The sequence below is a fragment of the Rattus norvegicus genome, chromosome 5 (genome assembly GCF_036323735.1).
Source record: "Rattus norvegicus strain BN/NHsdMcwi chromosome 5, GRCr8, whole genome shotgun sequence".
Taxonomy (NCBI): domain Eukaryota; kingdom Metazoa; phylum Chordata; class Mammalia; order Rodentia; family Muridae; genus Rattus; species Rattus norvegicus.
Window position 1 is genome coordinate 144,244,539 of NC_086023.1, and position 26,841 is coordinate 144,271,379.

Genomic DNA, 26,841 nt, shown 5'->3' on the forward strand with positions numbered 1-26,841 from the left:
TAGATCTTTGCCATTGTTATTCATTTGCCTTGAAGCTGGGGTTGCATTTGGAAAGTTTGAACTTAAGTGACAATCAACACAACTTTACCCAGTTTTTGAGATGCATATTGACTCATCTGTCAAGGCAGCAGCTGAGTAGCTGTAGAGGAGGCCCCCACAACAGGCACCAAGCAACTGTGGGAAAAAGATAAGTGTAATTAGAAATGTAAGAAGGCTTTGAAGAGCAGGCTGGAGAAAATATATATATATATATATATATATATATATATATATATATATATATATATATATATATATGACTAATGTTTCAAACAGCTTTTTAAATCTACCTTGGATAGACTGAATTTTAAATTGTTCCATTTACCTGCAGTGTTAATCTAGATACAAAAATGAAGCATGATTTTGCACACTATGTAGGCTTATATTTTTTTAAAAATCTATTTTAATAAGTGTAACTTGAATGCATTGTTCTCCCTTCTAGCCCACCACCCATCAAAGGTAGTGGAAAGGAAAGGTTAATAGGGCAAAAGAGGGTGTGGACCTGTTTGGAAATAGTTCTTTGGGGGCAAATCCAGTCTGCACTGTCAGGATATCAGTAGTTCAATTCACATAAGTCAGCAGTGTTACCTTGATCAACTCGCTAGTACCATTAGCAAGTCAGCAACAGCAGTTCAATCCAGAAGAAACCACGAGGCTCAGCCAATTAGCAGAAGCCTAGAAGTGGCAAGAAGCTTCCAGAACACCACTAGGCGTTTTTTGGTGTGTTTCTGTGAAATCATGACAAACAATGATTATTAGCAAAGAGAGGCAAGGCGAACCAATACCACACACTGCTGGGTTATATTTATACCGTTTCCAAACATCATGTGTTCTCTCAAGTATTTGCTCTAGCAAAATATCATATGCCCTTTTTCCGAGCAGCTTCCAGAAAAAAACATGTAGAAGCATGTGAAGTGGAAACTTAAGGGATTCTTTGGAAAGTCAGTTGTGTTGGATGGCGTTTTGCTGGGGCAATCACCTGAGGGAGTGTTTTCCTGAAGTGGACACGGGTGAAAGGCCAAGGCAGACTCATGAAGGCACGTTCCACTGAAGCAGACACAGGAGAGAGGATGTTTTGCTAGAGCAAACACGTGGAAGGACATGAAATGAGGGATTCCTTTTTTTTTTTTTTTTGGTTCTTTTTTTCGGAGCTGGGGACCGAACCCAGGGCCTTGCGCTTCCTAGGTAAGCGCTCTACCACTGAGCCAAATCCCCAGCCCCGAAATGAGGGATTCTTTGCTAATGCATATATGCATATATTTGTCTGCCTTACATTGTGTAGTTGAGTTCCATTTGTCGAGACTCCTTGGACTCGGGCTGACTGGATGCATGTGCTAAGGCAAGACACCTAGAGGACACATGATGTTTGGAGGCTATAACAGGACTCGACTGACTGACAGAGCCAGCTGTGCAATACTTGTCGGTCTCACATCTTTGCTGATTTTCACTTCCTTGAGAGAGGAATAGCCTAGACCTTCTCCTGGTGTTCCTGCTGGTCCCTCCTACTGACTCAAGCCTAGGTTGAGGCCTGGCTGTCTCTGCTAGGTTGTGTCATTGCTGTTGCTAACCTGACTCTACTGAATCAGACTGCTGGTTTATCTGTGAAGTGTTTGTGAGTGGATCACGCTGGCACTGCCTGCTGACCTGTGAACTGAGCTATCAATTTCAAGACAACACTGACGGGAGTTGATCCAAAGAACCTTTCTAAACAGGGGCCACTTCCCCTGTATCCTTTCTTTCCCACTACCTCTGGTGGGTGGTGGGCTACAAGGGAGGTTAAAGTGTTTAAGAACCATCATTAAAAATAAGTTTTGAGGGTTGGGGATTTAGCTCAGCGGTAGAGCGCTTGCCTAGCAAGCGCAAGGCCCTGGGTTCGGTCCCCAGCTCCGAAAAAAAAAAAAGGTTTGAAAAAAATTAAAATCAAAAAGACGTTTTGATTTCATCATATCTACTTCAGCAAAAACATCCTTTCACAAGACAGTTTTCAGAAAAGCATCACATGACACAACTGAGTCTCCAAAGAAATCAGAAATTTACACGTCATGCCTATGATATGATCTTCAAAATAGATGTACAAGGTAAGCCAGGCGTGGTGGTGCACACTTTTAATCCTAATACTTGGGAGTCAGAGGCAGGTGCATCTCTGTGAGTTCAAGGCCAGCATGGTCTACAGTACAAGTTCCAGGACACCTAGGGGATGTTATACAGAGAAACTCTGTCTTGAAAAAACAAATTTTTTTGGTAAGATATCTTACCAAGGTATTGTTAGAATAAGCCTGCTAGCATTCAGATCTGCTAAGTAAATTCCCTTAGCTTCTTTTTTAGAAATTTTTTATTGGTTATTTTGTTTATTTACATTTCAAATGTTATCCCCCTTCCCACTTTCCTCTCTGAAAATCGCCCCCACCTTCCCACCCCCGCCTCCATGAGGATGCTTCCCCACCCACTCACCCACTCATGCCCCACTGCCCTAGCATTCCCCTACACTGGGGCATCAAGCCTTCACAGTACCAAGGGCCTCCCTTCCCTTTGATGCCAGAAAAGGCCATCCACTGCTACATATGCAGCTGGAGCCATGGGACCCTCCATGTGTGTTCTTTGGTTGGTGGTTTAGTCCCTGAGAGCTCTGGGGAGTCTAGCTTGTTAATACTATTGTTCTTCCAATGGGGTTGCAAGCCCCTAACTCCTCCATTGGGGTCCCTGTGCTCAGTCCAATGGTTAGCTACAAGCATCCTCGTCTGTATCAGGAAGGCTCTGGCAGAGGCTCTCAGAAGACAGCCATATCAGGCTCCTGTGAGCAAGCCCTTCTTGGCATCAGCCATAGTGACTGGGTTTGGTGTCTGTGTATAGGTTGGATCCCCAGGTGGGGCAGTCTCTGGATGGCCATTCCTTCAGTCTCTGCTCCATTCTTTCTCCTTGTATTTCCTTTAGACAGGAGCAATTCTGGGCTAAAATTTTGAGAAGGGTGAATGGGCCCATCCCTCAACCGGAGGCCATGTGTAACCTCTGGATATGTTCTCTACAGGTTCTCCCTCCCCTTAGTTGGGTATTTCAGCTAATGTCAACCCTGTTGTGACTTGGGAGCCTCTTGCTTTCCTGACATCTGGGACTTTCTAGTGGCTACCCCCAGTTCCCCATCCCCTTTGCTACACACCTCTGTTAAAATTCCTGACCCTCTGTACATCTTCCCTGTTTCCTCTCACACCTGATCCTGTCCCCCATTTTTCCTCTCCCCCTCCTTTTGTCCTCCCAAGTCCTGCCCACCCTCTACCTCCCATGATTATTTTGTTCACCCCTCTAAGTAGGATTGAAGCATCCACACTTTGGTCTTCCTTCTCTTGACCTTCATATGATCTGTGAGTTATATTGTGGGTATTCCGAGTTTTTTTTCCTAATATCCACTTATCAGTGAGTGCATACCATGTGCGTTCCTTTGTGACTGGGTTACCTCACTCAGGATGATATTTTCTAGTTCCATCCATTTGCCTGCGAATTTCATAGAATTTAATGGCTGAGTAGTACTCCATTGTGTAAATGCACCACATTTCTGTATCCATTCCTCTGTTGAAGGACATGTGGGTTCTCTCCAGCTTCTGGCTATTAAAATAAGGCTGCTATGAACATAGTGGAGCATGTGTCCTTGTTATACATTGGAGCATCTTTTGGGTATATGCCCAGGAGTTGGATAGCTGGGTCATTTACTACGAGTCTTTAACTGCCAGCTATTTCAGGAGCAACATTTAAGCACACAAGTAGCCATATTTACTCTTATTTTTAGCAACTTAGCATGCCTTGAGAAGGCCACACTTCACTTATTTAAATTGATTTAGTATCTGGTTAAGGAAACAGCTTCTACAAGAGACTAGATCAGTTTTTGTAGAATTAATATGGCAATGGGGCAGCCCTGTCACATGTTCCATTTGGATGCAAACGGCTCAGACTGTCTTTGAATGACATGGAAGTCAATGCATTTCTCTACCAGTGCTCCAAATGCTGCACCAAAGACTGTGCTCTTCTGCTCCAACGAGAGATGCAACGGTGACCCTTACACGGCTGTTGGCAGTAGTCTGCCGTCTTCTGTATTAATCTGTCTGGTTTTAATGCACCATAACATTTAGCTAAACAGACATTTAGCAGCACCATTCATTGCACCCTTCAAATATTTGAAAGTGGTATCAGTTTATTATTAATTACAACAGAGCGTCTCTCCCCTCCTCTGAGAGCTTCAAGTATCTTCCATTGGGTATGCGATTCTGATGCACATCTGGAACTGGCTGGTGTTTCTCAGCCTTTTGTCTTTTGTGTTTCATTCCCGACTGTCTCTACTAGTGTCTTTCATATCTTACACTGATTAGAACTGTGCCTTCCATTTGTACTCTTCTACTACAGAAGTTTTACTCAGAGGACAAGGACTTCCTGTGAAAGTTCTGTCAACACCAGGCAGTGGTGGTGTGCACCTTTAATCTCGACACTCAGGAGTCAGAGACAGACGGGTCTCTGAGTTCAAGACCAGCCTGGTCTACAGAGCAAGTTCCAGGACAGCCAGGGCTACACAGAGAAACCCAGTCTCAAAAAACAAAAAAAAAATAGTCCCACTAACTGCTAGTCAGAAATATTCATCTCAGAACCCAGAACTTGGGGAGTCTGAGGCCATTCTGAGCTACATAGCAAGGCTTTGCTTCAAAAGAAGCCATCTCAGGCTGGGGATGCTGTTCAGTAAGCCTTGTCTAAAACAAAACAACAGAATAACAACAACAAAGAACCCTAAGAAAGTAAACCCAAGGTGACTCTCAAGACAAAGTGGGCCTACTAGGTCCTGGATCAGGACTCCATTTAATTTCTGGTCTTGTTATATACCCTAGCCGTGGGGCCTACCCCTCTTAAAATATTTGTATCTTCGGGAGTGGGAATTTCTGATTTTTCTTTCTCTTTGTTTTCCTTTTCTCCCTGTGATTTTTTTTTTTTTTTGTTCTTTTTTTCGGAGCTGGGGACCGAACCCAGGGCCTTGCGCTTCCTAGGCAAGTGCTCTACCACTGAGCTAAATCCCCAACCCCGTGATTTTTTTTTTTTTTTTATTTGTGGCTTTTGAGACAGAACTCCTCGAAGCCCAGGCTGGTGTCTAATTCACTTTGTAGCTAAGTATGACCTCGAACTCCCAATTCTACTGCTTCAACCTCCCAAGTGCTGACAGTGCAGGCATGTGCGACAGTGCTTAACCTTTCCCATCCATCCAAACCTCCTTTTAAAAACGAAACCAGCTGCTGTGAAGCAGCATTTAGAAGAACTGAAACACTGGGGTCTGCTTCAGAAATTACCACCTCTAGGTTAGGGTGATAATTATCACCTCTAGGTTAGGGGTTCAACCTTGGCCGAGGATGTACACCAGACCTATGAAGTGACAACTTCTAAGATACCCGTTTTGTTCTCGTTGTCACTTTATGGGTAAGAGTGTTTGCCTGCATGTAGGTCTACAAATCACAAACTGTAATGACAGATGGTTGCACCACACCATGTGGATACTGGGAATTGAACCCTGGTCCTCAGGAAAAGCAGGCTCTTGACCACTAACCTATCTCTCCCTCCCAGCATTTTCTTTTGTAAGTCTCCAGATGATGGTAAAGGTCTCCAAATGCCTGGCTACAATAAAGCTAGAAACCCAAAGGTATTTCAGAAGCATGGCGAGTCCTGGCCCACAGGACATTATTAGCTGGGCTGAAATATTGGTGAACAAAACTGAGCAGGCTCATGGGGAGGTCATAGAATGCTCTGGAACACCACACATGGGAAGTTATACAGTCTAAGCCAGCTTTCATGGTCTGTATTCCTAGCACTTGAGTGACTGAGGCAGGAGGTTTAAGAGTTCAAGGCCAGCCTTGGGTACTTGAGATGTTGTCTTAAAATCCTTTAAACAATAGCAATAAAAATCTGCCTCCCCTCCCAAACAAATCAAAACAAAAACTCCTCAGATCACCAGTGACTATCGCCTCATCTCAGCAGAATACTTGAAGCCCAGACTCTAACTACAGTGTGACCTGTCTTCTGACCCTGCTCCACACTGTGGTTTAAGACCAGCCACTACGTAGTGACAGCTACAGAATCTTACAATCTTTCTAAAGGGCCCCATCACTGATGGGTTTCCCTTAGCTTAAAGGTTACTTGTTGCTTTTCCTGGTGTGGTGTGTGTGTGTGTGTGTGTGTGTGTGTGTGTGTGTGTGTGTGTGTGTGTGTGTATCAGGTTTCCTGTTCAAAGTTTCTGCACCTTCTGTGAAATAATGAATTCGTATTGGCACGTCCCGAAAAAATATGACAGATGTAGACATTTGCTGGGTGGTTACCGTGAGTGAAAGAAGAGATATTTATCGATTTACTTTGCATTATTTGTGTGGGTTGTATATAGCATAGCTGTGTAATTTTAGCATTTAAGGAACCCAATCGTAGGCATGCTTCCCAGAGGGAGGAAGGGGTTTCAGAAGGGCTTTCTCTACTGATGCTTAAGAAAAGAATTCTTTGAAAGTGATGGATGCAGTTGTGTTGTTCATAGAGATGGCTGGCTTAATGACCTCGCTTGCCCCTGGCATACACCCCGTGATAGATAGGCTGCTCCGACCTCCTCAGGCTCTATGTCCCAGTATGGGCAGAGACCTGAAGAAACATGCAGACTGAAGTAATTACTAGAATTTCTACAGAGACAAGGGGATTCTGTAGTTGTCTTCGGAGATAGAATTGCAACTTATTTTCCATTTCTCATTAAGTGCCACGAGGACTCAGTTGTCCATGCCAGGGCCTAAGCATGAGGTAGTTCCTCTTTTGCAGAATTGCTGCAAGGCTTATAGACTGCAGTGGTGGCTGTTTTCTTTTTAATTAAATCCTGCTGTGGTGGCATTTGTCTGTAATCCCAGCACTTGTGTGGTAGAGGTAGGAGGATCAGGAGAGTTCAAAATATCGCTTTCAGCTACATAATGAGTTCAAAGCTCTCCTGGGCTACACAAGACCCTGTCTCATGCAGTTACTTGCAAATAACTAGCTGTAACTCAGTGGTAAAGGGTGTGCTTAGCATAATAGGGAATATTAATCCCCGGCATACACCTGAATACCGGAAAACGTGCAAGATACGAGTGTCACTTGAGAACGGTAAAACATTCAAACAAAACAGGAACAATAGAAAGTGATATGGGCATAGTGGAGTGTGCCCGTCATCACCCCAGAATTCACGAGGGAGGGGCAGGAGGAATCTCTCAAACTCGGGGAAAAACACTGCTCCACCTTTTGTTTCAATTTTTGAAGACAGGGTTTCTCCGTGTAGCCCTGGCTGTGTTGGAACTCACTCTGTAGACCAGGCTGGCCTCGAACTCAGAGACCTGCCTGCCTCTGCCTCCCGAGTGTGTGCCACCAGAGCCTGGTGAAAAATTATCCCATTAAATCACACACACAGTAATAATTACTGCATGTAACTGATCTTAAAATATCCTAAATATTTCTCATTCACAGGTGAATATTCACTGTTTCAATAAAATGGCATCTACTACAAAGGGGCAAGCAACTTCATTTCCAATTCAGGGAAATAGATCTTGAGCTATAGGGCAATTCATTTCATTCATTTTTAGTGTGTGTGTGTGTGTGTGTGTGTGTGTGTGTGTGTGTGTGTGTGTCCTTAGGCACAGTCCACCTTTTCTTTTGTTTTGCAATGGGATCTCTCCAAGACCTGGGACTTCACCATTCATGCCAGTTTGGCTGGCCCATGAGCTCCCAGGGACCCTCTTGTCTGCACCTCTCATTTCCCCACCACTAGGCTACAGGCACACAGCACCATGCGAGGCCTGTGGGTTCCGGAGCTCTGAACTGAGGTCCTCAAGCTTGTGAAACCAACCCTTTACTGACTGAGCCATAGCCTCAGCATCATTTCATTCTTTGGATTCGATGAGTAGTAGGTCGCTGTGTGCAATTAGCAGCATATATAAAACATCTCTACTTAAAACATAGAGGTTGGTCCTCTTTTCATCGATGTCCCCAGTGGTGCAACACAACATACATCTGTGCACAAACGTTACTCTGCAGACATTTTTGAATACATTTGAAAGATAATGTATATTCAATATACTCCATTTTTGTTTATTATTTTTTTTTTGAGACGGGGTTTCTCTGTGTAGTCCTGACTGCCCTGGAATTTGCTCTGTAGACCAGGCTGGCCTCAAACTTAGACATCCACCTACCTCTGCCTCTGGACCGCAGGAATTAAAGGTGAACACCACACCGACTGGCAAAAAAGTTTTTATTATTATTACTATTTTTTTTTTTTTTGGAGCTGAGGACCGAACCCAGGGCCTTGCGCTTGCTAGGCAAGTGCTCTACCACTGAGCTAAATCCCCAACCCCGTTTTTATTATTAAAGTATGGTCTTAGGGTCTTTTTATTTTTTTATTGCTATGATGAAATATCATGACCAAAAGACAAGTTGAGGAGGAAAGGATTATTTTTTTTCAGATTATAATTCCACAACACTGTTCATCACTGAAGGAAGTCAGGAGAGGAACTCAAAAAATCAAGATCCTGGAAGCAGGAGCTGATGCAGAGGCCTGGGGGTGGGAGGAAGGTTGGCTTGCTTCCCATGGCTTGCTCAGCCTGTTTTCTTATAGAACCCAGGACCACCAACTCAGGGACAGCACCACCCATAATGGGTTGGGCCCTGCCTCATCAATCACTAATTAAGAAAAGCCTTAAGCTGGATCTTATGGAGGCATTTTCTCAATTAAGTGTCCCTCATTTCATATAGCTCTAACTTGTGTGTCAAGTTGATAGAGGACTAGCCAGCACAAGTATGCTAATTGTACAAACTTGTAAGTTTCATTAAGACATTTCTATCTGTAGTTTAATTGTAGTCTCTCCTCTATTACCCTTCCTTTTGTTAAAAGAATTACATTTACTTTATGTGTTATGGGGTTTTAGCCTGAATGTTTTATGTGCATTCAAGTGTGTGAAGTGCCTTCAGAGGACAGAGGTGTATCAGAGTTCTTTAAAAAAAAAAAAAAAGACTTATTTTATATAAGTACACTGTAGCTGTCTTCAGACACACCAGACGAGGGCATCAAATCTTATTACAGATCGTTGTGAGCCACCATGTGGTTGCTGGGAATTGAACTCAGGACCTCTGGAAGAGCAGTTAGTGCTCTCAATTACTGAGCCATCTCTCCAGCCCCGAGATGTATCAGAGTTACTGTTAGCTGTCTGTGTGTTGCCTTGTGGGTACGGGAAGTTGAATCCAGGTCCTCTGGAAGAGCAGACCCTGGTCTTAAGCACTGATCATCTCTCCAGCCCATCCATTATCTCCTATCTTACTCTTTCCAAAATATTTCATGTAGGGCATGTGGTCCAGGACCACTTTACTTCTACGCTGGTGGGTGTCAGAGGCAGAGAGGTCCCTGTGAAGTTGAGGTCAGTCTGGTCAATACAGTTAAATTAATTCCAGGACAGCCAAGGCTTCCTTCTGTCAGTCGGTTCAATCAGTCCCTCCCTGCCTCCCTCCCTCCCTCCCTCCCTCTCTCCCTCCCTCCCTCCCTCCCCCTCCCCTCCCCCTCTCCCTCTCTCTCTCTCCCTCTCCCCAGACAGGGTTTCTCTGTTTAGCCTTGGCTCCCCTGAAACTCATTCTGTAGACCAGGCTGACCTGGAACTCAGAGCTCCACTTGCCTCTGCGTAATGAGTGCTGGGATTAATGGCATGTGACACCACCACCCAGCTTTTTTTTTTTTTTTTATTTGTTGGGATGAGGAACTGTAGGTGGGGGGCCATGGCTGGAATGTAAATAGATTAAAATTTTAAAATATTTTAAATGTAATGAAGCAGAAGTATAATAAAATGTTTAAATCTATTTTTTTTAAATTTGTAGTGGGTAATGGAACGCGCTAGTGTGAAAGTCAGAGGAAAACTCTGGGGAGTCTGTTCTTTCTTTCTACGGTGGGTCCGAAGGATTGAACTTTGGTAGTCCGCTTTACTGATATGCTATGTGCCTCAGCCTACCCAGTACTAGGATGCCAAGAGTGAACCACCGCCAAGTAGTTTTTATTTTGCTTTTGAGATTTGTTTTCCTATGTTGCTCCGCTGGTCCTAAACTCAATGAATGGCTCAGGGTGATTGTTCTTCGATCTGGCTCGCAAGGAAAGATTTCCGCTCGTTTAACCAGAAACCTGAAGACCTTCTCCTCTGTAGCACCCACAAGTGCTGGCACCTCTCACATCGGGTGCGATTTTATCTACGTACGAATTATGAAATTCGAATTGGCAGATAAGGAAACCGAACGTTGCATAACCCACAGCTACGTTTTTAAACACCTTCGGACCAGCCTACTCAGCAATCAGTGCGAAGAGCACCCAAGCTCACACACACGCTCTCGCGAGAGTTGACGTCATCGACCCGCGCCAATGACCGGGCGGTCGCATATCTTGCATCACACCCAGCCTAGTTCGGGTGTGCTGTCTCACTGGTGAGGCCGCGTACCCGGGAAGTCCCCGTGTGTGTGTACCTTGCAGCCTCCCGCTTCCCGGAACCATGGAGTACCTCATTGGCATCCAGGGTCCTGACTATGTCCTGGTCGCTTCTGATCGGGTGGCCGCCAGCAATATTGTCCAGATGAAGGACGGTGAGAAGAAGCAGGGGGAGGCCTGGCCGGCCTGGGTGTAGGGGCAGTCGGCGGGAGTTGGTGAAGGGTAAGGTGGGCCTCCCCCTGGGCTGCTTGGAAGATGGAGCTCCGGGTCCTCTGCCCTTCTAGCACTGCAGGATTTAGAAGCCAGGAAGCTGGCAGACAAGACCCTAGCTTTGGATTCTAGGTCAGGGCCGTGCTCTGGCCCTGGCCAGATGAGGCTTGCTAGGTGAGAGTTGCCCAAGGTGGGGAATTCAGTTTGTAAGAGCTCAAGTATGCGCTCGGTGCTTGGCACCTCAGTTCTCTGAATTTTTGATAAGTTTCAGTCGTCACAGAGAGAGGTTAATTTGAGGGCGCCCTAAGGTGGGTATCTTGGGGAAAGTGAAACTCCGCCGAGTTTGGCATTTCCACTCTGCTTCCCGCTGTCTTCAGTTGCTCAGCTCAGAGCCTCTTGCGGCTTTCACTGGCTGCTAGGTTTTCCTTGTAGTTAAATAGTCAATGCAACAGAGATGGCGTCTCTTTATTTGCTTTATGATTTTTGTACGCTAGTTTTCCGTGCCCAGATTTTCTTATCGCTCAGATTACTAATACCCAACTCCAGACTTGTTGAGAGGATCGAGTAAACAAGTTAGCATTGAACAAATACCTAACAAACTTACGCGTATTTGTATCAGGTGTGTCCAGCGTCAGTATTTTAATTTTTTTAAAAGTTTGGCTCTAATATGTGTCCTTTTTGCAGTTAGTTGGAGACAGAATATGTATAACTAAGATATATATAGTATATACTGTGTTTTGTGTCCGTGTGTGTGTGTGTGTGTGTGTGTGTGTGTGTGTAAAACTTTCTTAAGGAGATGTTGAAATAGCTCAGTAGTAAAGATGCTGCTTTGGTCAGCTTGACAACCCATGTTTGATCCCAGAATCCAGATGGTAGAGGGAGAGCCGTCACCCCAACTCCCTGCAGGTTGTCCTCTGACCTGTGCACCTGTTGTGTGGCACGTGTGCACCTTTGCAGAACAAGAGACCATGCAAGAACAAGTCCATACATAAATAAATAATTTTTAAAGTTTTCAAAGAAAAGGTTTCTAAGCTTACAGGTGGTAGAACCTAGGTTCAAATATGTGTAATTTGAGACAGAGGATACAATTCAGTGGCAACACATGTTTCTAACATGTACAAGGCCCCAGGTTCCAGTCTCAGCACTCTTAAAAACAAGTTAGTAGACATTATGCAAAATGATCTCTTTTACCCTTAACAACTACACTGCTTCCCCCCCCCCCCCCCCCGGAGCTGGGGACCGAACCCAGGGCCTTTCGCTTGCTAGGCAAGCGCTCTACTGCTGAGCTAAATCCCCAACCCCTCTTTTTTTTTTTTTAAAGATTTATTTATTATATATGAGTACAGTGTAGCTGTCTTCAGACACACCAGAAGAGGGCATCGGATCCCATTACAGATGGTTGTGAGCCACCATGTGGTTGCTGGGATTTGAACTCAGGACCTCAGGAAGAACAGTCAATGCTCTTAACCACTGAGCCATCTCTCCAGCCCCTATACTGCTTCTTTTATAGTCACAGTTGACCCACTGAATCTGTTTTCATGATTGTGATCATAGGCATGTTATTGTTGAAAGGTTATAGCTTTTGTTCAGTGGATTAAAAGTTATTTGGACAAGTTTCATGCCTCTCTGTGTACTTTACAGTGCTAGATACTGAAATGAGGAAGAATTGAAAAAAGAATACTATGTAGTTGAGAAGATGACTGAGTAGGTCAGAGTGCTTGCTATGCAAGCATGAAGAATTTAAATTCTAAGTACTCAATTAAAAAAAAAAAATCAGGGGGCTGGAGAGATGGCTCAGAGGTTAAGAGCACTGACTGCTCTTCCAGAGGTCCTGAGTTCAATTCCCAGCAACCACATGGTGGCTCACAACCATCTGTAATGGGATCTGATGCTCTTCTCTGGTGTGTCTGAAGTCAGAGACAGTGTACCCATATACATTAAATAAATAAATCTTAAAAACAAAAAAATCAAACAGGCATGGCTGTGTGCTTATAACCCTTCCTGGGGAGCAGCAAACACAGATCCTGGGAGCTCACTGACCAGTCAGTCAAGCCCAAAGGGTGAGAATAAGGTGGAGGATGGCCTGATGTCCTTCTCTGTCCTGGGTGAGGCAGGTACACCCCCACACACAAAAAGTTAGTGATTCAGTAAGAGCCAGATATGTGTACAAATAATTGTAGCACAAACTAGAAAATGATGGCGGTGTTGAGACAAGAGCAGTCAAGCTTTAGGTCTGTTTTTAGGATGGGATAGTGAGGGAGAGATTCTGGTTGTAGAGATTAGGGAAGCTTGAAGTTGAATAGCAATTAACCCTAGATTCCAGGAAGGAAAACGATCAGACCTGAAGTTTCCTGAAGTGTGTTGTCAGAGCTGAAAAAGCACAATTGTCACAACTGATTTCACAAAGAGAAGGCACTTAACTGGCGTCAGCCTTGAGCTCCTCTCATCTGGGGAAAGAGAGACTGCTGTGAACTTTGCTTGCATTCCCTTCCTTCTGAAGAATTTGAAATCAAACATCTATGGTATTGTTTCTCAAGAGACTATGAAATTTTATAATTAGTTTGTAGAAGTTACGTTTGTAAACCATTCTCCAAAGGATTAAGTTTATTTTGAGAGTAAATTTGTCCACTGCTTTGAATAGCAAGGTCTTTGACAGCAAATGATTTTAGTATGAAAAGTATAGGTGGAGCCATCACCAAGTTAATGGGTCTTATGCTTCATCACAGTGAATAGGTGAATGATGTTGAGAAGGAGAATGTGCTGTATGCCCTTATCCATACTAGATGTTACATGGATGCAACCTTTTAGTTAAAATCTTTAGAAAAAGCCAAGACAAGGAGAGCCAGGCATAGTGTATCCCTATAATTCCATTCTATAGACAGAGGAATGATGATCTCTAGTTGGACACTAGCCTGGGATTCAAGGATATTGTAGGATTACATACTAAGACTCTCTCTAAAGAAAGCAAACATCAACGAAAAACCCAAGAAAGAAATACAAGTTTTTTTTTTTTATGTATTAGAAATATAGTTAGTGTTAGGCTAAATTTTTTTTATAAATATTTATTTACTTTACATATATAAGTACACTGTCACTGTCTTCAGACACACCAGAAGAGGGCATCGGATCCCATTACAGGTGGTTGTGAGCTACCATGTGGTTGCTGGGAATTGAACTCAGGACCTCTGGAAAAGCAGTCAGGAGTGCTCTTAACCACTGAGCCATCTCTCCAGCCTGTTAGGCTAGTTTTTAAATCAATGATTTTAGGAGTAAGTTGTTAGAATAGACACAGAGAAGAAAAAGATTATGGTATGAGAAAAAAGATGAATTTGAGTAAGTTCTTGAAAAAGCATTGGAAATAATTGTACTCAACTTATAACCTTCTCTGGTATGAAAAACTTAGGGTGGAGTTTAGACTTCTGAGGGAATTTGTGGAATTGAGTCAGGAATGCTGAATACTTCTAATTTTGAGGGAGACTTCTTTTGCAAATACTTTTAGGGGAAGGTTTTTTGGCTCTGTGAAATGGAGTCTTCCTGTGTAGCTCTGACTAAACTGATACATGTAACAGCATCCAAGACCTGGAGTACTAGGCATGCAGCACCACACTGGTTCACACTGCCTCTTGTCATTTTGTTACCTGCTGAGCCATAGTGCCTGTCTGCTTTCTTTTTCCTTAAAAATAATGCAAACTTAACAAAAGTGAAGCTTGTTAACTATAGAGATTTAAAAAATATTGATAAACCAAAGGAAGGAAATAAAAATTGCTCAGATTCTTGCCACTGTCCAGAATTTAGAATTTAGAATATATACCCTTCTGTTTTTTTCTTTGCAACATGTGTCTAAATGAATCTTCCTTTTAGAACAACTTTGCAAACTAACAGTCTTTGAATGTATAACAAATGAAAATTGTTTACTTGGGAATTTTAAGGCGATTCAGTATTATCTATAGGCATATTTTATGTAGGAGCCCACCACCAGTCCAAAAACCCACATTTATTACTGTCTACAACTCTCCAACACTTGTAAAGTATTTGATAGTCACGTTTGTTCCTTAAATCCTATTAGGAGATTTTGACATTTCAAAAGCTTTCATACAGGAAAACATGTCTCCCAGGGGAGATTATTCAGCACTATTAGAGAAATGAAAAGCAAAAGTCGGTAAGATAGGAAGAGTAAAGCTTGTCTCTGAAGCTACCGACTAAATAGATACTGTGTTTCCTTCCCTAGGCGCCAATTACAACCTGAGTGTTTATCTGTTTAATCTGAACAAGTCTGGTGTAGCTAGATAAGGCTGGCGTATTATGGTTTTCATTAGTTATTTAGATAGCTCACTGAAAGTGTCTGCTTTGACAACCACTTTTCTTTTTTCCTTTGGATATGCAGCTGGTTTGCTTTATAAAGTAATTTGGATTCTCAGCTGATTTTTTTTTCCCTCCTTCTTGAGATGGTTCTTTAAATTTAACTGTAGAATCCATTCTGTTCATCTTTTTTTTAATGTTTACGTAACATTTGTATTAGTAGTAACGTTTCAGAACTTTGTACTTTTGTGCCTCAAGATAATCTCTATAGTCTGGATTCCTCAGCTTCCCACACCCCCACCCCCATCCCCCATTCCCTGCCCACCCCCATCCCCCATCCCCTGCCCACCCCCCACCCCCCGCCCCCCGCCCCCCGCCCCCCGCCCCCCGCTACCCCCCACCACCCCACCACCCCACCACCCCACCACCCCACCACCCCACCCCACCCCCGGGGCTGGGGACCGAACCCAGGACCTTGCGCTTCCTAGGCAAACGCTCTACCACTGAGCCAAATCCCCAACCCCCCATTCCCTGTATTTTAAATATCCTTAAATTGTTTCTGTCTTTGAAATAGAGTCTCACTATGGAGCTCTGGCTGCCCTGTGGCGTAGTGTGTAGAATAAGCAGGCCTCCAGCTTCCAGGGATCAGCTTGTCTCTGCCTCCAGAGTGTAAAAGTATCTCTTATTCGCCCGATATAATTGTCATCTCCGAGGCTTACTGCCTGTCTGCTAACTAACCTAGGCCTAATTTTCTATCCTCTGTACAATCTAATCTGGCAATCTGTTCTAATCCTCCGGCCCTTCTTATTCTCTGGCTTGTTCTGTCTTTACCTGTGTTTAGCTTGCTCTTTGTATAAATATCCCAGTAAAACTGCTTCCCGTCCCCCTCTGTGTCTCTCTCCCCCTCCATCCCCCCCCCCCTCTCTCTGGGCTGCTCTCTTAAGTAGTTTCTCTTTCCCTTCTCTTGAAGTTGGGCGTATCCTATTCTGTCAAGTCTTTCTCTGATTTGTTGCTTTGTCTGCCACTCAATTAGACATCAAACATAGATGCTTCTTTCTACAAACTAATTTTACCTTTATTGTTTGTGTGCTGAGGGTGTGTCTGTATTCCAGCCAGAGGAATTAAATGTGTTTTCTAAGGGTTGAGCTACACCACAACTAGAAACAGGTTTTTTCAGTAAATAACACAATCTCAGGGTTCATAGTGTTATCAACTATCCTGCAACACCAGATTGCTTGGATTAAAACAGATGGCCCATGCCAAGCTTAAATGTTATTTTTTAATTAAGTGAGTAAGTGGGAGAGATTGAACTCCGGGCCTCACACACATTTGGCATATTCTTTTTTTTTTTTTTTTTTTTTTTTGGTTCTTTTTTTCGGAGCTGGGAACCGAACCCAGGGCCTTGCGCTTCCTAGGTAAGCGCTCTACCACTGAGCTAAATCCCCAGCCCCAACACTTGGCATATTCTATATCACTGAGATACATCTTCAGCCCCAAATTGTAATTTTAAAAAAATTTTTTTTGGGGTTGGGGATTTAGCTCAGTGGTAGAGCGCTTGCCTAGGAAGCGCAAGGCCCTGGGTTCGGTCCCCAGCTCCGAAAAAAAGAACAAAAAAAAAAAATTTTTTTTTTATTTATTTTTATGTGTATAGGCGCAATACCCTCAGAGATCAGAAAAGGGCATGGGAGTCCCTGGAACTGTAGTTACAGATGATTGTGAACCTAATGTCAGTGCTGAGAATCACCTGGGTTCTATGCAAGAGCAGCCAGTGCAATTAACTGCTGAGCCATCTCTCCAGCCCTACCTTTCCCTGCAATTGTATGATAGTCTGCTTTCATATATAATTTCCAATATAAGTTAACATTAATAAAATATGTAGTTAACCTGTTGACTAGTGAAACTATTAAAGTCTTATAATTAACAGTGGTTGGTAATATTCTTCAGTATAGTACTTAATAGATCTGTTTATAATTGCATATATAAATAGCTTTTAGTTTCTGTGGTCGCAGTTTCTAACATGGATTTCTTTTCCTTTGAGCAGATCATGACAAGATGTTTAAGATGAGTGAAAAAATCTTACTCCTATGTGTTGGAGAGGCTGGAGACACTGTACAGTTTGCAGAATATATCCAGAAAAACGTGCAGCTTTATAAAATGCGGAATGGTGGGTAAGACTTAGCGGGAGCGGGTAGCTTTGGCTGGTGGTGCATTAGTTTTCTAGGGTCACCATACAAGGTGCCACAGCCTGGGCAGTTTAAACAACAATTCTTTCTTAACTCTAATGGCTACAATTGTGAGTTCAAGGAGTTAGCAGAGTTGAATTTATTTTTGACTTAATTATCTCTTTGTATATTATCTCTAGATACAGTCACAATTTGAGGGTCTGTGATTAGGGCTTTTGCATGTGTATTTTTGGAGGATACTCTTCAGTCTGTAGCCATTGGTTTATCTCTAATTTTGTACTGAAGATAGGTGTTCTTTTTTTTTTTTTTCCTTCTTTTTTCTGGAGCTGGGGACTGAACCTAGGGTCTTTCGCTTGCTAGGCAAGCGCTCTACCACTGAGCTAAATCCCCAACCCCAAGATGGGTGTTCTTTTCTGACAGTCTTATTCACTGTTGGATTGATGGGACCATAGGTTTTCATTAAATCTTCCAACTAACCAAAGAAAATTAGAGGCAGGCATATGATCTCTGAGTTTTAGACCACACTGGTCTACAAATTGAGTTTTCAAAATTGCTAGGGCTACACAGAGAAACCTTGGCTCAGAAAACTAAAACAAAACAAAAATCTCGACCCTAAATTCTAATTGTACTGTTCTTAAAGATTTTTCTACAAACATTCTAACACTTGATATATTGGTGATGGAATGCTAGAGTGTGTAGGTGTTTCCCTTGCACACATGTTGGTGCACCACATGGTGCCCACAGAGGCCGGAAGATCCCCTGGAAATGGAACTACAGAAGGTTCTGGGAATTAAACCTAGGCCATCTGGAAGAACAACTCCTGCTCTTAACTGCTGAGCCATCTCTCTAGCTCCAAGGCTTTACAGTATCATGTATACAAGTCATTTGTCCTCTCTGGGACTTTATTTCATCTGAAATGGGATTATATTTATATTAATGAAGATGTTTTGATGAGGAGTGATGCTACATGTCTGTAATCCTAGCACTTAGAAGATGGAGGCAGGAGGATCAGAGATTAAAAGGTCAAATTCAGCAATTCAGCTACGCAGAGAGTGTGAGGGCTGCATGAGATCCTGGGTCAAGAAACAGAACAAAAAAGTCAGACAGTGATGGCACATGCTTTTAATCCCAGCACTTGGGAGGTGGAGACAGGCGGATATCTGTGAGTTCAAGGCCAGCCTGATCTACAGAGTGAGTTTCAGGATGGCCAAAGCTACACAGAGAAACCTTGTCTTAAAAAAACAAAAGAGGGGCTGGGGATTTAGCTCAGTGGTAGAGCGCTTACCTAGGAAGCGCAAGGCCCTGGGTTCGGTCCCCAGCTCCAAAAAAAAAAAAAAAAAAAAAAAACAAACAAACAAAAGAGAAAAATGGGGGGTGGGGGGAGAAAGAAAAGAAAAAAGAAAAGGAAAGAAAGAAAGAAAGAAGAGAAAGAAAAGGTTTTGACTGGCTTGGGGATATAGCTCTTGGGCAGAGTACTGGCTGAGCATTTGGGAAGCCTTAGGTGTCGTCTTGGCACTGCAAAAAAGAGAGAAATGCTTTGTGAACTTAAAGTTCTTTGTAATTATGAGACCCTGTACTTTAAAAGCAGTCTTTTGGGGCTGGAGAGATGGCTTGAGCTGCTCTTGCAGAGGACCTAAGTTTGGTTCCAGTGCCCACGTAATGGTTTACAACCATTTGTAACTCCATTCCAGGGGGCGGGGGTCTAACACCCTCTTTGGTCCCAGGCATACATGTGGTACAGGTATATGTAGGCAAACCGCTCATACATGAAATAAAAAAAAAAATCTTTAATAATAGAAAAAAAGCCTTAGAGTCAGGTGTGATGGCACAAGCCTTTAGTCCCAGTACTCAGGCAGGCAGATCTCTGAGTACTGATCTCAAGTTCCAGGAGAGCCCAGGCTAGGCAGAAAAACCCTATCTTGAAAAATCATAAAGACTTAGAATATAGCTTTGGTTTGATTTTTCTATGATTATTTATGTTAAATGCTAAATTAACATCCATTTATACCTATTTTTTAGGCAACACATTTAGCATTATCCTCCCAATTGCCTAAATATCTTTGAAGGTTTTTCTTATCAATATTATACACTGAGCTTAATACTGCAGAAAAATTAATGTGTGGTCAAGACGTAGACCCTGCCATTCAGGGACCTAAAAGTTTGCTTCTTGGAATTACACATACTTAGGGTGAACGGTCTGCTCATGCTCCTTAGGTGTGGTGCAATCTCATTGGTTGCCCCGAGAGAGGGTTGAGTGACTAAGAAGAATAGGAAGAGTTGCTTGTTACATGTGTTTTAGGTGCTAAAAGTCAATGCCTAAAAGAAAAATTGTGTTTGCTTAAATTAACCCTTAAAAGACTCTTAAGTTAGTTACTTTATTAAGTATAGTTTGGAAGATAAGGGTAGAAGAATCAGAAGTTCAAGGCTATCCTCAGTTGTATAATGACTTTGAGACCAGCCTGATGACCCGGGACCCCATTTACATGAGATCATGTTTCAAAAAACAAATAAATAAAAATGGCTTTTGTTATAGTTAGGGAGGTGTGGTGGTGCACACCTGCCAGTGCAGCACTTAGCAGGCAGAAGCAGGAGGATCTCAAGTTTAAGACCTGTCTCTAAAAAGAAAAGGCATAGACCAGTGACGTGGTTGAGTGCTCTTATTTTCTGCTGCTTCATTTCAAATGTGATTCGTTATGTCTTGTACCAGGATATGAATTGTCCCCCACAGCAGCAGCTAATTTCACACGCCGAAACCTGGCCGACTGTCTTCGGAGTCGGGTAAGCAACTAGCGGCCTTCAGTACAACCGAAAGCCGTGCTTTCATATTCCTGTTCCACATGAACAGTATTTTTGCCATTTTTGACTTTCCTCAACTCTTCCCAGTGCTAATCATTCCTTTTTAGTCCCCTTGGGTTTGTTTTCTCTTTGGTTATTGTTGCTTTTTACAGTCTAATCCTGTCACTTGGGAGGCTAATGAAGGCTAATGACCTCTAGGCTAGCCTGAGCTATGGAGCTAGTTCTAGGCTAGCCCAGGCTATTCAGTGAAAATATGCTTCATTTTAAGAATAAAATCAAAAGTGTTTTAACATTTCTTTTGCGTGTGGTGTGAGTGTGGAGGTAGGAGAACAAGTTGCAGGAGCCTTGGTCCTCGACTTCCACTCTATGGGATACAGGGATCAAGTTCAGGTTGGGAGGCCTGCTGGCAGTTGCCTATTCTTGCTGAAACATCTCTCTGGCCCAAAAGAAACGTTTTTATTTTGTTTGTTGTGGTGTACTAACATGAAAGACTATGATAAACTACTCCCCTCCTGGAGACTTTTTTTTTTTTTTCAAAGCAATTTTAGGCTCATAGCAAATTAGGAGAAAAATATAAATATTTTCCCCATATAAACTCAGCCCATATGCACATGTATAGCATCCTGTGTCCTCAGCATCTACCGGAGTGCTTATTTCTACAACTAGAGAACTTGTGTTGACACTTGGGTTCTTAATTTACATTTTAGGTTATACTCAGAGGCATGCGTTCTGTGAGTTTAGACAAATGTGTAAGGACAGAAATCCATCAGTATCATTTAGAGTCTTTTCACTGCCTTGGACATCCTCTGTCCCTCACCTGTTCTCTTCATCTGCTGAACCCCTGATAGCATCTAATCCTTTTACTGTTTGCATGGTTACCTTTTTCAGAATGTCATAGCATAGAGTTGGGGTCATACCATAGTTAGGCTTTCAAATTGGCTTCTCGGTGACATGATTTAAAGTTCCTTCACATAGGCCTGGAGAATTGGCTCTGGTTAAGTACACTTGCTGCATTCCAGAGGTCTTGAGTTCAGTTCCTGGCCCCCCTGGTCATTCAGTTCGCAGCAGTCTGTACAGCTGCAAGGGATCAGATGCCGCAGGCCTCATCAGGGACCTGCACTCATGTACACGTAACTGCATGCAGATATATACACACATAATTTAAAATAGTAAAAAAGAATTTTCTTTTTTTTTTTTTTTTTTTCCGGAGCTGGGGACCGAACCCAGGGCCTTGTGCTTGCTAGGCAAGCGCTCTACCACTGAGCCAAATCCCCAACTATAAAAATTTTTTTTAAAAAAAATAATAAAATAAAGTTCCTCCATGTCTTTTCATGGCTTGGCAGTTTCTGTCTGTCTGGTTTTTTTTTTTTTTTTTTTTTTTGGAGACAGGGTTTCTTCATGTAACTCTGGCTGTCCTGGAACTCTCTCTATAGACTAGGCTAGCCTTAAACTGCGTTGAACTCTGCCTATCTGCCTGTCTCTGCCTCCCTAGTGCTGGAGTTAAAGGCCCGTGCCACCACTACCCAGCTAAGTTATTTCTTTTCAGTACTGAGTTATATTCCTTTGTCTAAGTGTACTACAGTTTATCCTTTTCCTACTGAAGGATATCTTAATTGCTTCCAATTTGAGGCATTTGTATCTGGGATTTCTTCAGATTTTTTTGCAGTTTTGGGGGTAAATTCTAAGGAGAATGATTGCTGGTTTGTATGGTAAGAATATATTGAATTTTGTAAGAAAGTGCCAAATATTTTTAAAGTGTTTCTATTTTTGTTGAACTGTAGCTCAAGGTCCCTACATGGTAATGGCGGTATATCTTTCTGTGACTGTTTGGCTAAAGCATGGAGAGTTCTCTTTAGTTATTCTAGTCTTGTATATTGTAGTATTCTCTATTATGTAAAAGGAGGCTTCATTCACTTAAAGATTGAGAGCTTAAAGATTGTGTAGAATGTGCCAAGAAAGTTCATGTGGTTGTCAAGGGTACATGTCCCACGGGGACTAAGTGAATAGAGCTTCACCGTGTGACCGTACCCTGTGCCTGTTTATTCATCTGTGATATCCAGATAACTGCTTAACCCCACAGGAGTGCCAGGAAAATGAATACTTGTAAATCATAATATTTAACATCCATATGACTTTTGCCCAAAGCATTTTGCTTAATAATTTAATCTGCTCTTCCACGGAGACAAATCGTCATTGATTCTCTTGCTGATTCAGTGAAAAGCATAAAGTGGCAGAGGGACTAGTTCAGGGACCCACAGCAGGTCAGACAAAGCGACGATAATTGTACCATAATTTGACTGTTTGCATTAAGGTCAACCCTTTGATTCTTCAGTAGCAGTTTAGAAAATTAGTGCTCTTGATGATTGGGGTTTCATCTGCCTTCTTAAACTTAGTCACATGTCATCAAAACAAATATGGGTATTAAGTTTTTTATAAACTTGTTTGCTATCGATTGTTTAGAAGATTTAGTTTTTTTTGTTTTTTGTTTTTTGTTTTTTTTTCCTGGAGCTGAGGACTGAACCCAGGAAGATTTAGTTTTAAAGATGTCTGCGTGTCTGTATTTAATGTAATGTATACATAAAGTGCATGTGCCTAAGGAGGCCAGTGACATTGGATCACTCCAGAGCTGGAGCTGTAAATACCAGGGTGTGAGCCACCTGATATTTATACATGTCAGCCATGTGCGACATGGATGTTGGGAGCAGTGTGGACTCTGAACCATTGAGCCACCTCTCCAGACCTACTGTCGATCTTTAAAGCACTTTTCTTTTCCAGTGCCTAATATTAGACCCTAACCATCTCACCAAATAGAATCTGTCCCAGTGGTGACTTTGATCAAGAGCTTTGCAATCTCAATGATCTATAAATGATTTTTTAGTGTGTATATTTTGCCTGCATGTATGTGCACTATGTTATGCAAGTGATAATGTCTCTTATTTACAAGGAGCTCTAAGCATTGATCTCCTCTGCTTTGTGCTTTTTTATTCTTCAAGTTCCTTATCAAAATAGATTGTAAAATAAGAATTTGTACTTTAGAGTTTTAGTTTTAGTTTTGTGTATATGTGGGTGTGAGGGTGCACATACTTCCACATGTATGTAGGTACCTAGGAAGGCAAGAAGAAGGTATTGGATTCCCTGGGGTTAGAGTTATAGGTACTCATGAGCTAGGTAATGTGGGTGCTAAGAAGAGAACGAAAGAACAGCAAATGCTCTAAACTGCTGAGCCATCCCTCTAACCCCAACACTTTATTTTATTCTAGAGAGAGAAGTGATAATAGTTTTACATATTCCTTTTTTTTTTTTTTCTTTTTTTCAGAGCTGGGGACCGAACCCAGGGCCTGTGCTTGCTAGGCAAGCGCTCTACCACTGAGCTAAATCCCCAACCCCAGTTTTACATATTCCTAATATAAAGTCACTATGTTTGACATATTTGCATGGTAACATTGTTTGGCACGTGATACAAATTTTTGAGTAGCCAGATTTTATGTATATGAAATATACACGAATGTATATTTCATATAAATGTCTATAGCTCTGAGTGTTTGACTTTCATTTACTCTGTGTGTGTGTGTGTGTGTGTGTGTGTGTGTGTGTGTGTGTGTATGCGCTCTCATTCGCTTGTTCACTCACTCTAAGGATTAAAACATAGTCATGCAAAGCTCTTTGTATATTATATAAAAATGTAATGATTGAATGATTTTTTGTTTTTATGATGCTATTATTGTTTGGTTTAAGCAATTTAATGGCTATGTTATTTATAGGGAATTGTTGAATTATTTTAATTGAACTGATGAGATACTAAAGTTGGGGCTGGTTATAGGAATTTACTAGTATTAATGGACGGTGTAGAAGTAAACTAACATTGAACATCTGTCACATTTAAGATTTGTTCTAGATTTACCCAGTATGTGTGAACACCACTAACTATAAAGGGTTATTTAAATTCCAATTAATTAACCCCTCCCTCCCATGCCATCTGCCACCATTATTGAACCTTGGACCTAATAAAATATTTCAATGCATTTTATTAAATAAGAAAGTCCAGGAAGATGTCTTCTGGGTTTCTTTTGGGTAAGAAAGTTGTATTTCTTGGTTTTAGGGTTTAATTAGCCACAGGCATGCTAACTACATGCTCTGTCACTGAGTTACCACACCCCAAGTCCCAGCATTTGCATGGCGTAGTCGTGGAGTTCAGAGGAAACTTGGGAGTCAGTTCTCTCTTTCATCATTTGGGTCAGGGATTGAACTCAGACCTCTAGCCTTGGTAACAAACCACTTTAATCCCATTGAGTCTTTTGCCTACTGGCCCCACTGTAGCATTATTTATGATTATATTATCTGATTCCCTTAAAAATTAACTGTTCCATACACCATCCCCATGCCAGTGATGTGAGAACCAGCCCACTCTAGTGTCCTTGGGGAATATGGAATTTTTGTTTTTTGTTTTTTCTGGAGTTGGGGACCGAACCCAGGGCCTTGCGCTTGCTAGGCAAGCGCTCTACCACTGAGCTAAATCCCCAACCCCGAATATGGAGTTTTGTGTTGAAGCTTCAGCAGAATGCTGGCCTCTGTAGTGTGTAGTTTTCCGGGCTTTACCACTGAATGGTCATTGTTTTCATAGACCTTTTCCTGACGTGTTTCATAAGCCTTGGTGGGGGGGTGTCTGTCCATCTGTACCCCCCACACACTTCTGTGAATGCTTAGCAGATAAACAGCAGAAATAATGAAGAGCATCAAACCTGGCGATACTGGTTTTCAGGTCTAGTTCCATAAATTGCCACTGAACACTTAGGATAAAACCTCAGCTCCTTCACTCGTGTTGATTGATTCTCTTTTCATCTTTAGTGCAAGAGTTACATGTAAAACTTTAATCTGAAAAAGTGTCTTCACCGTTCTTTTTCCCCTGAAGTTTAAAATCTAATAGTTAAAACCTGGAAGGTTTAGCGCCTGCTCTGCTAGGAGCTGGTTGAAAGTGCTGCGAGAGCTGCAGCTGATTGGATCGGACAGCAGATCTAAAGGTCTAGTGGGGGGGGCGTTGCTCAGAAGTAGAGCATGAACTTAGCTAAGCCCTAGTTCCTGGTTCCAAGAAAATAAGCATAAAGATCTGATGTCAACACTTGAATGTAGTTTTTTTCAGTGAAAGGAAAAGAACTGTAGGGAAGAAAATTAGTCACTTTAGAAATGACCACTTCTTATCTCTGCTCTGCATATGCGTGCATTTGTTTTGGGTAGCGGGGAGTGGGACAGCAGGTACATCGAGCTCCTATTCTAAAAGAATCCTGTTGCTGTGAGACTACTGCACTGAAGTTATTCTCTTCATGCCTTACGTGGCTGGCACAGAGACCATCCCGTTTATTGGGATCCTTGGGTCATGTGACCCAGTGAACAGCTGGATCAGGTGAAACCTTGACTTTGCAAGTCTTATCCCCTAAACACAACCAACCATTTGTTACATGTGATTAAAATATCACTAACAAGGGTAATTTCATGTGCTTTTTGGCAAATGTGTTTAGCAGGATGTGACATGATGAAGCACTGCCATTTCCTCTCTGCCATCTCCCTTGAGGCCTCATCTTCCCCGCCCGCTCGCCCCCATCCTGCCATGCCCAGGCTTGCCTTCCAGCTCACCTGCTCCAGATGGGTGGCACAGTGGGAGGACACTGGCAAAGGCAGATGTGTTTACTTTCCGGAGTCAAAATGTTGTGCTGTTGCAGATGGCAGTGCCTTGGAGCAAGTGGCAGCCTTTGACACCACTGCCACACAGCCTGGGCATCTCGACAGACAGAGCTGGCTTACTCTTGGTGATGGGGGAATTGGAGAGAAAAACATAACTGAAGATGTTAATTCCTGGACTCTTGGTGCAAGTAGCAGTTTTCTGCTAGTGGGGAGTAGTTTTCTTCCCCACAATTGCCTCAGTCAGCTAGTCTGCTAACTGGACTTTCATTGTGAGCCAGGAGTTAAGTGTGTTTGTGACATCGATAGGATAGACTAAAAGCTGGGAACAAGGCCCCATTTAGATAGGTATTCATTTGTACTGCAAAACATATGTATATCCCAGGTCACAGCAGTCTCCTAGGATTGGGGATGGCTCCTGTCTGCCCCATTGGAGATACTTCTGTTCTATTTTTAGTGGTCATTTTGATTATCCAAAGGCCCAGGGACAGGTGTGCCTTGAAGTCGAGGTACATAATTAATATGATAGCACTATGCTTACAGTGTTTTTCTACCAGAGTGAAAATTCTGACAGCTGTCTTTTAAGTAGTTTGCCTGTTTAGTCATTAGGGTTTGACTTAGTCCATTAAGAAGACAGAGTGGTTGTTGAATCATTGTTGGCTCCTAAGGAAAAGAAAATGGCTTCAGATTCTTCTTTGAAGCTATAAGCTTTATTTGAAAACCCTTTTTCCCCCTTCTTAAAAAAATTATGTGGTGTTTTTCCCAGCCCCAGTGCTGATAGAGTTAGGAGTTTGCAGGTGTAAAGTCCTCCCTCCCTTTCCCCATCTCTCTCCAGGGGGTTGTATGTGAGAAGGCGTTGCTTTCTCACTCCGAGAGCATATATGTGCTACCCTGTTGGATGCCTGCTGTGAGCAGAGAGAACCCCTGTTCTGGCTGAAAGGAATAAGCCTATTGGATGGCTGGAATTGTACAATCCCAGAATGCCAACTTTTCACCTAAAATATCTTTCCCAAGCACAATGGAGGTGAAATAATATAAGTAATTGGTTTAAGTTTATGTTGTTTTAAAACTTGGGTCTTTAAAAATTACATGGTTTTCTATAAAGGGTTGACTTAAGGCTAGAGCAGCAGAAAGCTGTGTCTGCTTAGTAAGAACATGCTTTATCTT

General features: G+C 42.5%; 1 protein-coding gene and 1 long non-coding RNA gene across 2 annotated transcripts in view; one reads left to right on the forward strand and one right to left on the reverse strand.

Moving 5' to 3' along the window:
• Positions 1 to 25,950, reverse strand: LOC120102980 (uncharacterized). The gene is made up of 3 exons (XR_005504995.2): positions 25,630 to 25,950; positions 628 to 767; positions 1 to 174 (listed from the first exon to the last, which is right to left on the reverse strand). It is a non-coding gene; the product is annotated as an uncharacterized LOC120102980 (long non-coding RNA).
• The window catches only part of Psmb2 (proteasome 20S subunit beta 2), a 32,143-nt gene continuing 15,821 nt past the window's right edge, over positions 10,520 to 26,841 (forward strand). The window contains 3 exon segments of the mRNA NM_017284.1: positions 10,520 to 10,668; positions 17,064 to 17,186; positions 19,913 to 19,983. Coding sequence (NP_058980.1) covers positions 10,578 to 10,668; positions 17,064 to 17,186; positions 19,913 to 19,983 — 285 coding nt within the window. The 5' untranslated portion in view covers positions 10,520 to 10,577.